The sequence below is a fragment of the Carassius auratus genome, chromosome 41 (genome assembly GCF_003368295.1).
Source record: "Carassius auratus strain Wakin chromosome 41, ASM336829v1, whole genome shotgun sequence".
Lineage (NCBI taxonomy): Eukaryota > Metazoa > Chordata > Actinopteri > Cypriniformes > Cyprinidae > Carassius > Carassius auratus.
In genome coordinates this window covers 24,419,869-24,432,141 of record NC_039283.1, presented here as the reverse complement: position 1 = coordinate 24,432,141, position 12,273 = coordinate 24,419,869, and the positions used below count along the sequence as shown (strand labels likewise).

General features: G+C 35.8%; 1 protein-coding gene across 1 annotated transcript in view; it reads left to right on the top strand.

The window, feature by feature from the left end:
* The window catches only part of LOC113059342 (inactive phospholipase C-like protein 2), a 37,813-nt gene extending 26,637 nt beyond the window's left edge, over nt 1-11,176 (top strand). The window contains exons 4-6 of the mRNA XM_026227773.1: nt 1,142-1,217; nt 7,951-8,060; nt 9,799-11,176. Of these exons, the coding sequence (XP_026083558.1) occupies nt 1,142-1,217; nt 7,951-8,060; nt 9,799-9,999 (387 nt within the window). The 3' untranslated portion in view covers nt 10,000-11,176. The remainder of the gene's footprint in view (nt 1-1,141; nt 1,218-7,950; nt 8,061-9,798) is intronic.
* Nucleotides 11,177-12,273: the final 1,097 nt, after the last annotated feature.

Sequence of the window (12,273 nt, the reverse complement as noted above, 5' to 3'; positions counted from 1 at the left end):
GTCAAAAATAGATTTTTTTTTCCTCAGACTCCATCATGCCAGTCATCGCCTTGTCCTGCGGATGGATGGATGGATAAATAAATGACATTTTTAAATGGTTTTTCATAAGACAAATGTACAAATTTTATAAAGATTTCGAATTTTAAATATCTGTGAATTATAACACTCCTAGCTACCGTATAATTTACAGGAACCATATTCAGGCTTAAATTGATAATATCATATCTCAACTCCTAAAATCTTTGTTGCCTTTTATGCAAACTTACCCCAGGATACTACCTCTTTCTTTCTTTCTTTCTTTCTTAAACTCAACTTATCTTCTTGCCTTTCATACGAAAGTACCACAGGATAATACTTAATTTTATTTTGTATCATTTTTATTTCATTTTTTGAGTGAGTGCAATGCATTTTGTAATATTTCAAGTCACCTCTGATATACTTTGTAATAATAGTTATTAAACAATTAAACAGCTACTGTATGACCCATATTCAGGCACAAATTCATAAACGTCTTCTTGTCATTTACACAAAAGTAGTACAGAATACTTAATTTTAAGCTATTATATTATTTCTGTCTATAATTTGTATTTATTATGTCTTTTATTATTATTAAATGTTATTATGTATGTATGTTTGTTAATGTATTTGTTTTATATGACCTCTGTTATAATTTTTAATAATATCTGTAATTATACACCTACTATATGACCCATATTCAGGAATAATTTATAAACACGAAAAGTCTTCTGATCATTTACACACAGAGAGAAAACAATGCTACTTATTTATTTATTTCACCACTACTTAGTTATATATTTTATTTTATGACTATTTATTTTATTTTTTTAACTTGACTGGAATGTTTTTTTTTTTATGTTTCTTATGACCTCAGTCACAAATTCATGAGCATTCTTGCCATTTGTAAAAAAGTAGGGTGGAATTGTATTTTTTTAATTTTTTTTACTATTATTATTTTATCACTACCAATTTTTTGTTTTACTTTTTTTTTTATTTCTGTGTGACTGGAACGTAGTGCCTGCAGGGTTCAGGCCACTGTGGCACACTACAACCGAGCTGTCATCCGAGTGTTACAGTAACCGCACAGATGCTCATCACGTGTCCCTTTCTCCCGTGTTCACAGATGATCCAGACCAGCCGAACGCTGCTGGAGAGCTCAGACGGCGTGTACGAGCGAATGCTGCAAGTCCAGAAATCAGGTAAGAATGAAAAACCATGCAAGAGAACAAAAGCAGACAAGACGAGCGAGAGAAAAAGAAAGACGGAGTGTTCCACAAGGGATGGACGTTTCTTGGAACACAGTCGATCGACGCGGCCTTTCGATCGCAGTTCCCTCTGTAATAGAATGCATTCATACTAAAAAAGCTCAAAGAGAAAGATTTAATTATTCCACGCTGTGTTATATAAGACCCATCGTGCGTTTCTCTTCAGCTGTGTGATGTCCTGCTTTTCAAACACAGTTCAAGTAGGGTTTTTTGACTTTCAATAGTGTCATTCGCTCTGTTCTCTTATTAACAGGACACTAAGATCTATGGCCTATCATAGCCGTGAAATCAAAGTGACGCAAACAGCTGCACGATGCAATCGGCCAAGATCGGCCTCAGTTGCATTCACTCCGAAATGAAAGAAAAAGCCAGAATGCAAGAGAAATCAAGCATTTTGAAGATGCATCTGTGCATTGCATAGATTTTTTTCTGAAGTGCACAATGTAGCTTCACTTCTGATCTCCCAAATCAAATCAGACGGAGGAATCCAAATTGAATCTAGAAAACAGACAAAATTAAATCTATTAGTGAGGCAAAGCATGAAGTGAAAAAAAAAGAGATCCTTCCATCATTCCTGCTGTGATTCACATTTCACCATTATCCGGTTGCCTTCTATCTGTGTGCTATTGCATTCATAAAAGCTTGTGGTGCGGAGTGGAAACATTGATAATCATTTAGTTGCTGGGGGACAGTGATTGGCAGGTGATCGATGCGGGAGGCTGGCAGTGGGTTTCATTGATCGCAGCTGATGGAGTCTGTGCACAGGAAGCTCTTCCAGTTCATTAGATGTTCTCTCTCTGAATAATTATCAAAGCTCCGCCCAAACACACACACACTACCATTCTGGTTTGTCGAGCCAACACTAAATCAATAAACTTGCCGATTGCTTTAATACCCCATGTGTCATTTTCTATCCTGTTCGGCTTTAAAAATGGACAAATAAACCTTGTTGCACAGAGGTTGTTAATGCTTGTTAAAGCAAGTTACACAATTACTGTCGCTCATACTTAGTATTAAGTACCCCAAAATGAAAATGTGCTGTTAATTTAACAACTCTCAAGCCATTAAAAATGTAGGTGAATTTTATTTTAATTTTTTTTTACACCGGCAACCATTTACACCACTCTTGCTTCCTTCTGAAAATCTGAAGATGTAGTTCATCATCAAACTATCACTCAACTGCTTCCATCTTTGATTTCTCCTGCTTAACACTGTCATTTCTCACCACTTTTAATGCAGTTTAATATACTGCGTCAGAAGTGAAACGAAACCACAAAGCTTTTATTGATTTCCAGAGTCTGCGGCCACAAGAAATATCAATCCTCTTCTGTTCCAGCACGAACGCTGGAGTAAACACTGTAAATCAATCTCTGTGGTTTAGTGCCTCTCTTAAGAAGCCCATCTCCGCCTGGTGCACTTCAGAGTCCCGCATGAACACAGAAGTTAATGTGGATGAACGGCCCACCGGCAGCAGCTTTACTTCTCTTGAGGTGTGGCAGAGATGGACAGATGGAGCTGTACGAGGAGCTGTGAATTAGGAAAAGTGGGTCAATACTTGCCCATTCCCCCGTGGAATCCAGTGGAACGCTCCTGCATTGACAGCCCTGAATAATCAAAACTGGCCACTGTAAAGTGCTATTGCAGGTACAGCAGGTATCGATCTACAGGCAGAGTAAATAACATGCTGCCTTTTGAGCAAAGTATTACCGGGCAGTGCTCCAAGCATCTAAGTTACAATATACTTTTACTGTAAATATTTGAAAATTTGTGCACTAACAATCACCCTGATGACAGCGGGAAATGGTCGTATGCAAGGCACTGCACTTATGTGCTTTTGATTTAATATACTAGTAAAGCAAATGCATGGCTTGCATGCAGACCAAGACTAATTTTTTTAATAATCTCTGGCAACAGATGAACATAAACGAGTACATTTTCAAGAGCCATCCATATTTTATATATTCCATTGCAAAAAAATCTTTTTTTTTTTTATAAGCTAGATGGAGAGCAACAGAATGCAGGTTCTTGAGAGGGTCTCAGCTTGACACAATGTAATAAAAACATCACACTAAGTGATGAACTGAAGATACCGGGTCAAAGCATCTGACAAAAACAGAGGTGCACGCTTATTATGATAATTACAATAATCAGCAGAGAGAGCACTTTAAGAGAGTGTTCTTTAATTGAGTTGGCCAGTGAGTCTTCACATACTGGAATGACAAAACATGATGCTTTATCTTTTGAATTTGCTGTTTTGGTAAAAAAAAAAAAAAAAAAATTGAATATGCAAGTTGCTGATGCTACAGTGTATTTTCCATCATGGAAATGAGCTATTTACTGTTAATGTGCAAGACTTCTGATTCGTTATCTGTTATAGATAAATAATCTTCATTCTTAGTATTGTATCAGTTTCTCACCAGTGCATCCTCTGCAGTGAATGGGTGCCGTCAGAATGAGAGTCTAAACATCACAATAATCCACAGCACTCCAGTCCATCAGACAACATCTTGTGAAGCTGCGTGTTCATAAAACAACTAATCCATGAAGGAGTTTTTAACTTCAAACCACTGCTTCCGGCTAAAATACGAGTCAATAATATGACTGTCTCCAGATCAAGGACTATTTACAGGCAAAAACAGTCCAGAAAAAGTTCTTAACAAATATGTGGGTGGATTTTGATGTGAGAGACAACAGGAGATGGACTTTTTCAGTAGAGGAAGCGTTATTATGAATTATGGACTTGTATTTTAGTCAGACACGGCGGGTCAAAGTTGAAATGCCTTAATAATTTCTAATAAACACAGTTTTTCACAAGATATTAATTGATGGACTGGAGTGTACTGTGATGTTTTCATCAGCTGTTTGGACTCTCATTCTGACGGCACCCTTTCACTCCAGAGCATCCATTGCTGAGCAAGTGATGGAATGCTACTATTTCTCCAAATCTGTTTCGACGAATAAGCAAACTCGTTCTGGATTGCCTGACGGTGTGTACATTTTCAGCAAGGGTGATCTATTCCTTTAATCTTGTGTGTGAAGGTCTATTGGTGCATCTAAAAGTCAATGTGAAAGTTTGCATGAGAATGTTTCGATGCACTGATCATGCTGCTATTATTACGGTTGACAGGCGGTGCATGAGGCATAGCTGCGCGGTGTGCAAGACTACAGGTATTTCTGTCAAATTAAATCATTTAAAGCACATAAAAGACTATGTATAGATGAGCAGGTGTCTTAGAAGCATGCTGTGGCGTTCTTTCATGCTGTCTGTGCAGTGTCACAGAGCCACAGAGCTTGCATCCTCAGAGATGCCCGGGTTTTTCCCACTCTTCCTACAGTATGTTGCTAGGCAACCCCTGCCAGGAAGAGCCGTCGGAGGGCCATTGGTCCCCCGCCTTCAGCACGATCACGCATCATTAACCCGACAGCACCTCTCCTTGCTTACCGCCCGTCGAATCCACCACTGAGGTTACCAGAGTGTGAAAGAATGAATACAGATCATCTTGAAATATCCTCACATGGCTCGCGGTAATGGCTTCCCCCTCTTGAGCATCATTGCTCTATTTGTACGAAGTCAAACACCGTCTCCTCAGGCTCGTGTGCCGCCTCATTGGCCAGCGATCTGCATCTAGAGACAGTCGTCTAAGCCGTGGTCTTCTTTTAGAGGGGGCTCACAGCTGCGGGAGCGTTTGCACACCTAGATGTCATCGCTGAGAAAGCGAGACGGAGCGCAACAGATGTGCGTTTATAGGTGGATTACCTCTCACACGCTGTTGCTAAAGTACACAGAAAGACAGAAACAGAGCAGGGTGTGATGGATGTTCCTATTGTTAGTCAATCTGGGGTTTGGGAGTAACAGTAACTACAAATTCCTCCTTGTTTCTTAACTGGGCTTTGCTAAGTTGCTGAACACCAAATATGCAAGTTGATGCATTCAAATACACTGCCATGTGCAGTATTCTGATGTTGTTGCTGTTTAGTTTAGTGTTCCTTCAGCACAAAAAATCTAATATGTCTGTCAGTCCACAAAAGGGACCAGAAATGGCATAAAAAAGAAGCAGAATAGTAGCCTAGTTGTCTGTGTAAAATTAAAAATTATTGTATTATTTTTAGAGTGTTATTTTATTACTCTTTAGAATGAATTCGTTTATATAATACTTTCCATAATAGATTATATTTTTTATTAAAATAGTATTATTATTTAGTTTTATAGATTATGGTCTTAATTGCAGAATATAGTTTTTTATTAATCATTTAAATTAGCTTATATTTTTATGTTTTAAGTTTTCATTTTAATTAGTTTAATTTTAAATGAATTTTTTTTTCAACATTTTTGTAAGTTTTTGTATAATACGTGTAACATACAAATTTTACATTTCAGTTTTTCCTCACTCAGTTATTTTATTATGCAGTATTATTTTTTATTTTTATATTTTCAGTTTTCATTTCAGTTTAATTTAGTGATGTTTATGTGCTTTTAACATGTTTTGTAAAACAATTTCAAACTATCTTACATTTCCTCCATTTTTACCATTTTTAAATTGTGTTCCTCACACAATGTTTTGTTAGTATTAATTATATATGATTACAGTTTTTATTAATATATTGAATTGGCATTTATTTATTTAATATTTTAATTTTAGTTTCATTTGTAGCAATTATATTTATTTATAAGTTTTATATTTATGTCTAGGTTTAATAAATTTTTATTTTAGTTTTAGCTTAGCATTAGATTTTTTATTTAACTAGTAATTTCAATTTTAATTTCCAGAACAGCAAGTTTTTCCCTTTAATACTTAGTTTTGGTAATTATTAATAAACCTGCAAAAAATAAAATAAAATGAAAAGCATATGACTTCAGAATATTGCCATATAAACTTTAATATTATTATTATTATTATTATTTTTTTTTCAGAATTGTCTTTTTTTATGTCCAAATTTGTTATTGTTAATTCAAACACAACAAACCCGACACACCTTGGCCAATCCTGTGCTTATTTCTTCCTTCAGTGCTAATTGTAGGTTTGTTTCTGAATTGTGATTGAAAGCAGCCAGTCAGTTTGAAACGTTGCATGTCCTATTTGTGTATGACGTGCATCATATCGGAGGCTTTTATTTGAAAGATGCAACACACCAAACAAAACTATCACTAAATTGAGATGTTTCCTCTCCTCGGTGGCCGTTCTTCAGTTCAGTTCGGATGAAAGAAAGACGAAGACAGGAACAGAACGGTGTGGTTCTTGGCTTGTGTTCTTTGGCTCGATGCTAAATTTTTCTGTCCGTCTGCTGTGCTCACACTCACATCTTCTCATCTCTGCGATCTCTCTTTCAGTTTTAAATGTGTATTAAACACCTGTTTTCTGATTGCGTCACAAGCGTTTACTGTCCTTATTTGCACTGTACGGTTCAAGGAGAAACTTGTGACTCACAGTTTACAGCAACGAGGCGTCAGTCTGGACAATAAAAACACAATGAGATGAATCTGCTGTATGTGACACAACAGGCCCGTCCTCACATCTCCCATGAGGCTTTAATCCTAGCCAACCGAATAAAGTGGCCTTGTGCTGGTGTGTGTTGAGATGACAGGAAGTGAACCCACATCCCATAGTTTCTTTGATAACTAAAGTTGTCAAAGCTTATGAATGCATGAAAAGATTGACTAGTGTCAGGGATTTTGTTGCCAGCTGGAGATCAGATGGCTTGAAACTCTCTCAAATTGGCCACGAGCCATCCTTATTGTTGTGCATGTTGAGGTGGGACGTCCCACAAACAAAACTGTGGACTCTATTTGCAGTGATTGTAGGAGCTCTTTAAGACTAGTTTCATCATTCCTTGTCTCATGATTCAAGAATAATGTTTAAATTGTTGGTTCAAATTAATTGATACGAAACCCTGAACTCTGACAAAAATAAGCTTTAATTTATTTTAAATTTATATATATATATTTGCTGTTTATTGTAAAGTTTTTTGATACTGGTGCATATAATTGGAAACATACATATTTTTCTTTGTTCATAGATTTTTGCTGATTTAGTTCTTAAATGAACATTTTATATCTTTGTCACAATTGCTTGGTTGAAGGAATGTCTTCAGATTTTATTTTTTATTGCAAACTGCAAATACATACAAATTGAAATTTACACTATTGTTCAGAAGTTTATGGTCATGGTACATTTTTTAAAAGAAATCATTCTTTTAATAGTATTAAATTATAATAAATTATAATAATATTTTGAAGTAGTCAAGTGTGGCATCTATAATGTTACAAAGGATTTTTATTTCAAATAAATGCTGTTCCTTTGAACTTTTTATTCATCAAAGAATCAAAAATAAAAATAAAAAAGTAGCAGTTTATCAAAAAATGTAAGCAGCACAACTTTATTCAACATTGTAAATAATCAGAAGTGTTTCTTCAGCAGCAGATCGGCATATTTTCATGATTTCTGAAGATCATGTGACACTGAAGACTGGAGAAATGATGATGCTGAAAATTCAGCTGTGCATCATAGAAATAAATTACATTTTATACAATATATTCAAATAGAAAACATTCAAATTTTAATACTGTTGCACAAAATTAAAAAAGGTAATCTACATTGAATATCCACAAAAACCTATTAAGATATTGACCACATTTTTGTGGCTATAACTCCTGAATCTGTCATTTCAGCGATGGAGTTCCATGAGAAACTACACGACATGGCGGTGAAGGAGGGACTGAAGGGAAGAAAACTCCACAAATCTGTAGAGAGCTTCACCTGGAACATCACCATTCTGAAGGTGATCTAAAATTCTGCTCCCATTTCAGATGATGATATGCATATATTTGACCATAAGAAAATATATGAGATGCTGTGATGTATAACAGTTAGCAATCTTGAACTTATGATGAGTATTAATCATTTCTCGACCAATGTTTTGGGACACTGACTGTTTAATTCGGGGCTTGCACAGCCTCTTGTGGAATAAAAAGCAAATAGCCTGTAATAGAATTCAGAACAACATCGTTAACCAGATTTGCATTTCCTGAAGGAAATACCTCCGTGCTTACGCAAGGAAACCAAAGAGAAGTGTGAAAGGTTGACTGTGTTTAGGTGTTAGACATTTGGTTCAGCAAAAATGAAATCCTGTAGCATAACAACATATGTTGATTATTATATAGATAGAATAAGAGAATCACATTTAGTATGCAAATACATGAAATTTTCATTACTGAAAATGCAAATATTCTTTCATCATATTAAATTCATCAAAGCAAATGTTCATCATTAGAACTGAATCTTAGATTTTGCTTATTGCCACAAGCATTCACAAAACTAAGAGGCAACAGTATTTCCAAGAAAATCATACTGGTCAGAATGACATGAGGGTGAATAAATGATTTCATAATTTATTTATTTATTTTTTTACTTGTGCTGTACTGAACACCCTTTACGTAATTTGGTGTTCCCAGTAAAAAATGACCGGCCATTAACATATCTTGGATTCAGTCTTTTTGTCGACTTGTTTTCTTTAGGAGAGGTTTTGTATTTCTTTTTTGAACTGATTGATGATAGGCCTCATTGAGTTGAGCTTAAAAACCCCAGTCTTTGAGGGAGAAAGCATTATTTGTGGAAAATGTTGGCAAAGTTCACTCAAAAACCAAACATGGCTGTTTTTTGTTTTATGGTTGTGCATGAATCCCTTGTTTGTTCTGAACAGTTAAACTGAGCTCTGTTCTTCAGAAAAAACCTCCAGTTCCTGCAGATTCTTCCGTTTTCAGGCATCTTTTGCATATTTGGACCCTTTCCAGCAGTCACTGTATGATTTTGAGATCAATCTTTTCACACTGAGGACAATTGACGGACTCAAACACAACTATTGAAAAAGGTTCAAACATTCACTGATGCTCTAGAAGGAAACAAGATGCATTCAGAGCCGGGGGGTGAAAACTTTTGAACACGATGTCATCCAAATTGTTCTTATTTTGTTGAAATCATGTTTTTCTATTTAATACTGTCCTTTGGAAGCAACAGAAGATACCTGCATGTTTTTCCGGAAGACAAATTAAGTACAATTTACCTTGATCTTCAAATTCCAAAAGTTTTCACCCCCCGGCTGAATGCATCGTGTTTCCTTCTGGAGCATCAGTGAACGTTTGGACCTTTTTGAATAGTTGTGTTTGAGTTTGATCTTTGATGTAAAATATCTTACAGGACTAAATAAGAAACTAACATGCATTTTGTATGATCTCTCTTATTTTGTTAAAAATATTCACATTTTCACAGATTCTGCAAAGGGTTCCCAAACTATCGCATGCAACTGTATAAAACTATAGAAGACCATTGAACATTTTTTTTAAACAGCCAATCCTTATGACTAATCTGCAATAGATTCCAGATAAAAATACAGCTGATTATATGTAGGTTATAACAGGGAAAATCGTTTTCTGTGCACGAATATGAGAATATTGTCTTCAAGAGTCCTGTATCCAGTTATTAGTGAGTGAGACCCCTTGTCTCTGCTTGTGTGTTTTTAGGGCCAGGCTGATCTGCTGAAACACGCTCGGGCAGAAGTGCTGGAAAATCTGAGACAGATCCACTACGCCGCCCTCACCTGTAACCTGGCCAAGGGAGAAGCGGGACCCTCGTCGGGGTCCGAGTCCAGGGGCCGCCGCAGCCTGGAGGCCATCCCGGAAAAGGCGATCAGGGAGGACAACATCATGGACGAGGAGAACTGAGGGTGCCAAAGCATCCCGCCAAATCCCATAAATCCTCTCCCAGGGTCGGCATGTACCGAGAGCCGCGGGTGGACAAAAACATTTCAAAAGATCTCCGCACGACTCTGAGCGAAGCCAAGGCCTCCTCTACTTTGCGTTCCTGTCTCCGTCCCCCATCCGTGTCTCTCCTCAGTGCTCCCGGTATCCGAGGTCAGGTGGGTGTCCATGAGGCTGACCTTCACTCCAGGTCTCTCTACAAGCACAAACTTTGAGTATTAGGAGGAAATAGAACTGAAGCCATGAATGTAACGAGACGTTGTGTGTGTGAATGTGTTCGAGGAAAGAAGAAAGCTGTTTACAATAAAGAACTACTTTGCATTCTGTCTGCCAAAATAGTATGTGTGTGTGTATATACAGTATAAATGTATATGGAGATCTGTTACCTTTTTTGCTATGTGAACTTTTAATGGATCGGATTATTTTGTTATGAGAAATGGATGTTTTAAAGAGCTCTTATTTTATTTGCTTGAGATGTGGATCTGATGAGACGGCCCCGGTCCTTTATGGGCTTTTTAAAAATTATTTGTATAAATACAGGAGGATTTGGTTTGAGAGAGAATCTAGTGTGAGACATTACCAGCAGCTACTGTACATGTGAATAGGTAAGAGTCTCTGTGCTAGTCTTTGGCAATGTGCACATTGCAAAGTTTCATTTAATTTACATTTAATCATTTAGCAGATGGTTTTATCTAAAGCAACTTACGAATGCAATTCCTTTAATTGCCATTCTGTGTACATTTAAAATTTTGAACATTTTGCATAATGTTTCTAAAAAAGAAAGATGAAAGCCAACAGTTTAACTCCAAGGTCCTAGATTGTTAAATATAAATGCTCTAAATTTTTCAAGGTTGCATTGATTTACATCTAGCAATTAAATGTATTAAAATTTAAATCATTTGAAGGCCCCCCTGAATTTGACGTATTGAGAAAAATATATTTTTTTTCTGAAGTACGGCATGCCTAATATATATAAATATATAATATACAATAAAAATTATGCCATAAATGTTTTAAGATTGCATTCATTTACATGACTTTCCCAGGTCCAGAAATGTAAAATTAATGAAAATTGAAATATGAAGTAACCTTGGACATTTTGCCAAAGCTGAGAACCATTGGTTTAACCAACTTGATGTTTTATTTTATATATATATATATATATATATATATATATATATATATATATATATATATATATATATATATATATATGATTTCAGGCTTTCTATCTTTAAATTTCACATTGAATTCAATGCATTTCTCATGTATTTGTAATAATGTCGAAGTCATTTATGAGTGAAAAAGTGAATGAGTGATTTCCCTGCAGTGTGCACAGGGGCTTTAAAGAGCGGACTGAATACTGTACGTCAAGTGTTGTGATTAAAGCTTCTCGAGCATTCCTGGAAACTAAGTTGTCCATTTGTAAATGGCTATGATTCTGCCTTGTTGCTAAAGCTCTGTCTTGCATTGCCTTTTTCCACCCACCTTCTTGTTGTTCTAGTTTGTGTTTGTTTGCGGCTCGTTTCGTTGGTCTTCTCATTGTGCCCTCTACTGTCGGACCCTGTGAACCTCCTCCATTGGATTTTACACATGCTCAGAGATTAAACTGGACCGAAAATGAAACCAGTTTGTTTAAACATTTCAGTGCTGTTATTGTGTATTTATAATCCTAGTTTACCATTTATACCCATACAGAGACGATGATAGTTTCTAAGAGAATATTGTTTAACTCTGTTAAGACCCAATGCTCTGAAATAAACCGTTAATTACATTAACTGTTTCTAGTTTGTCGTGGTACACAAAATCGTGTGTGTGTGTGTGTGTATGTAAATAGTTTGGGTTCAGTTTCAAATGCTTTTGAAAGAAGTCTCTTCAGCTTACTCAGATTTCTATGTGAATATCTGTTAAAATCAAAAAATAAAGATGAGAAAAAGAATAGCAAAATATAGACAAAATATGTTTTTTTGCCGAATAAAAATCAAATAAGGGAATCGTTATATTAGATTAAAAAAAATGGTTGAATCAGAATTGTGTGATAACTCATATTTGCGAGAAAAAGTGAGATACAAGATAAAAAGTTGCTTTTACTTATTTTTTAACCTTTAGTGGGAACAAGCTTCCATAATTGAATGCATTATTGCTGAATAAAAACATTTGGACACATTTTAGTTCCTTATTAACATGCATATTACTAGAATATTAACCATTTATTCGTACTAATTAAGCACATATTAA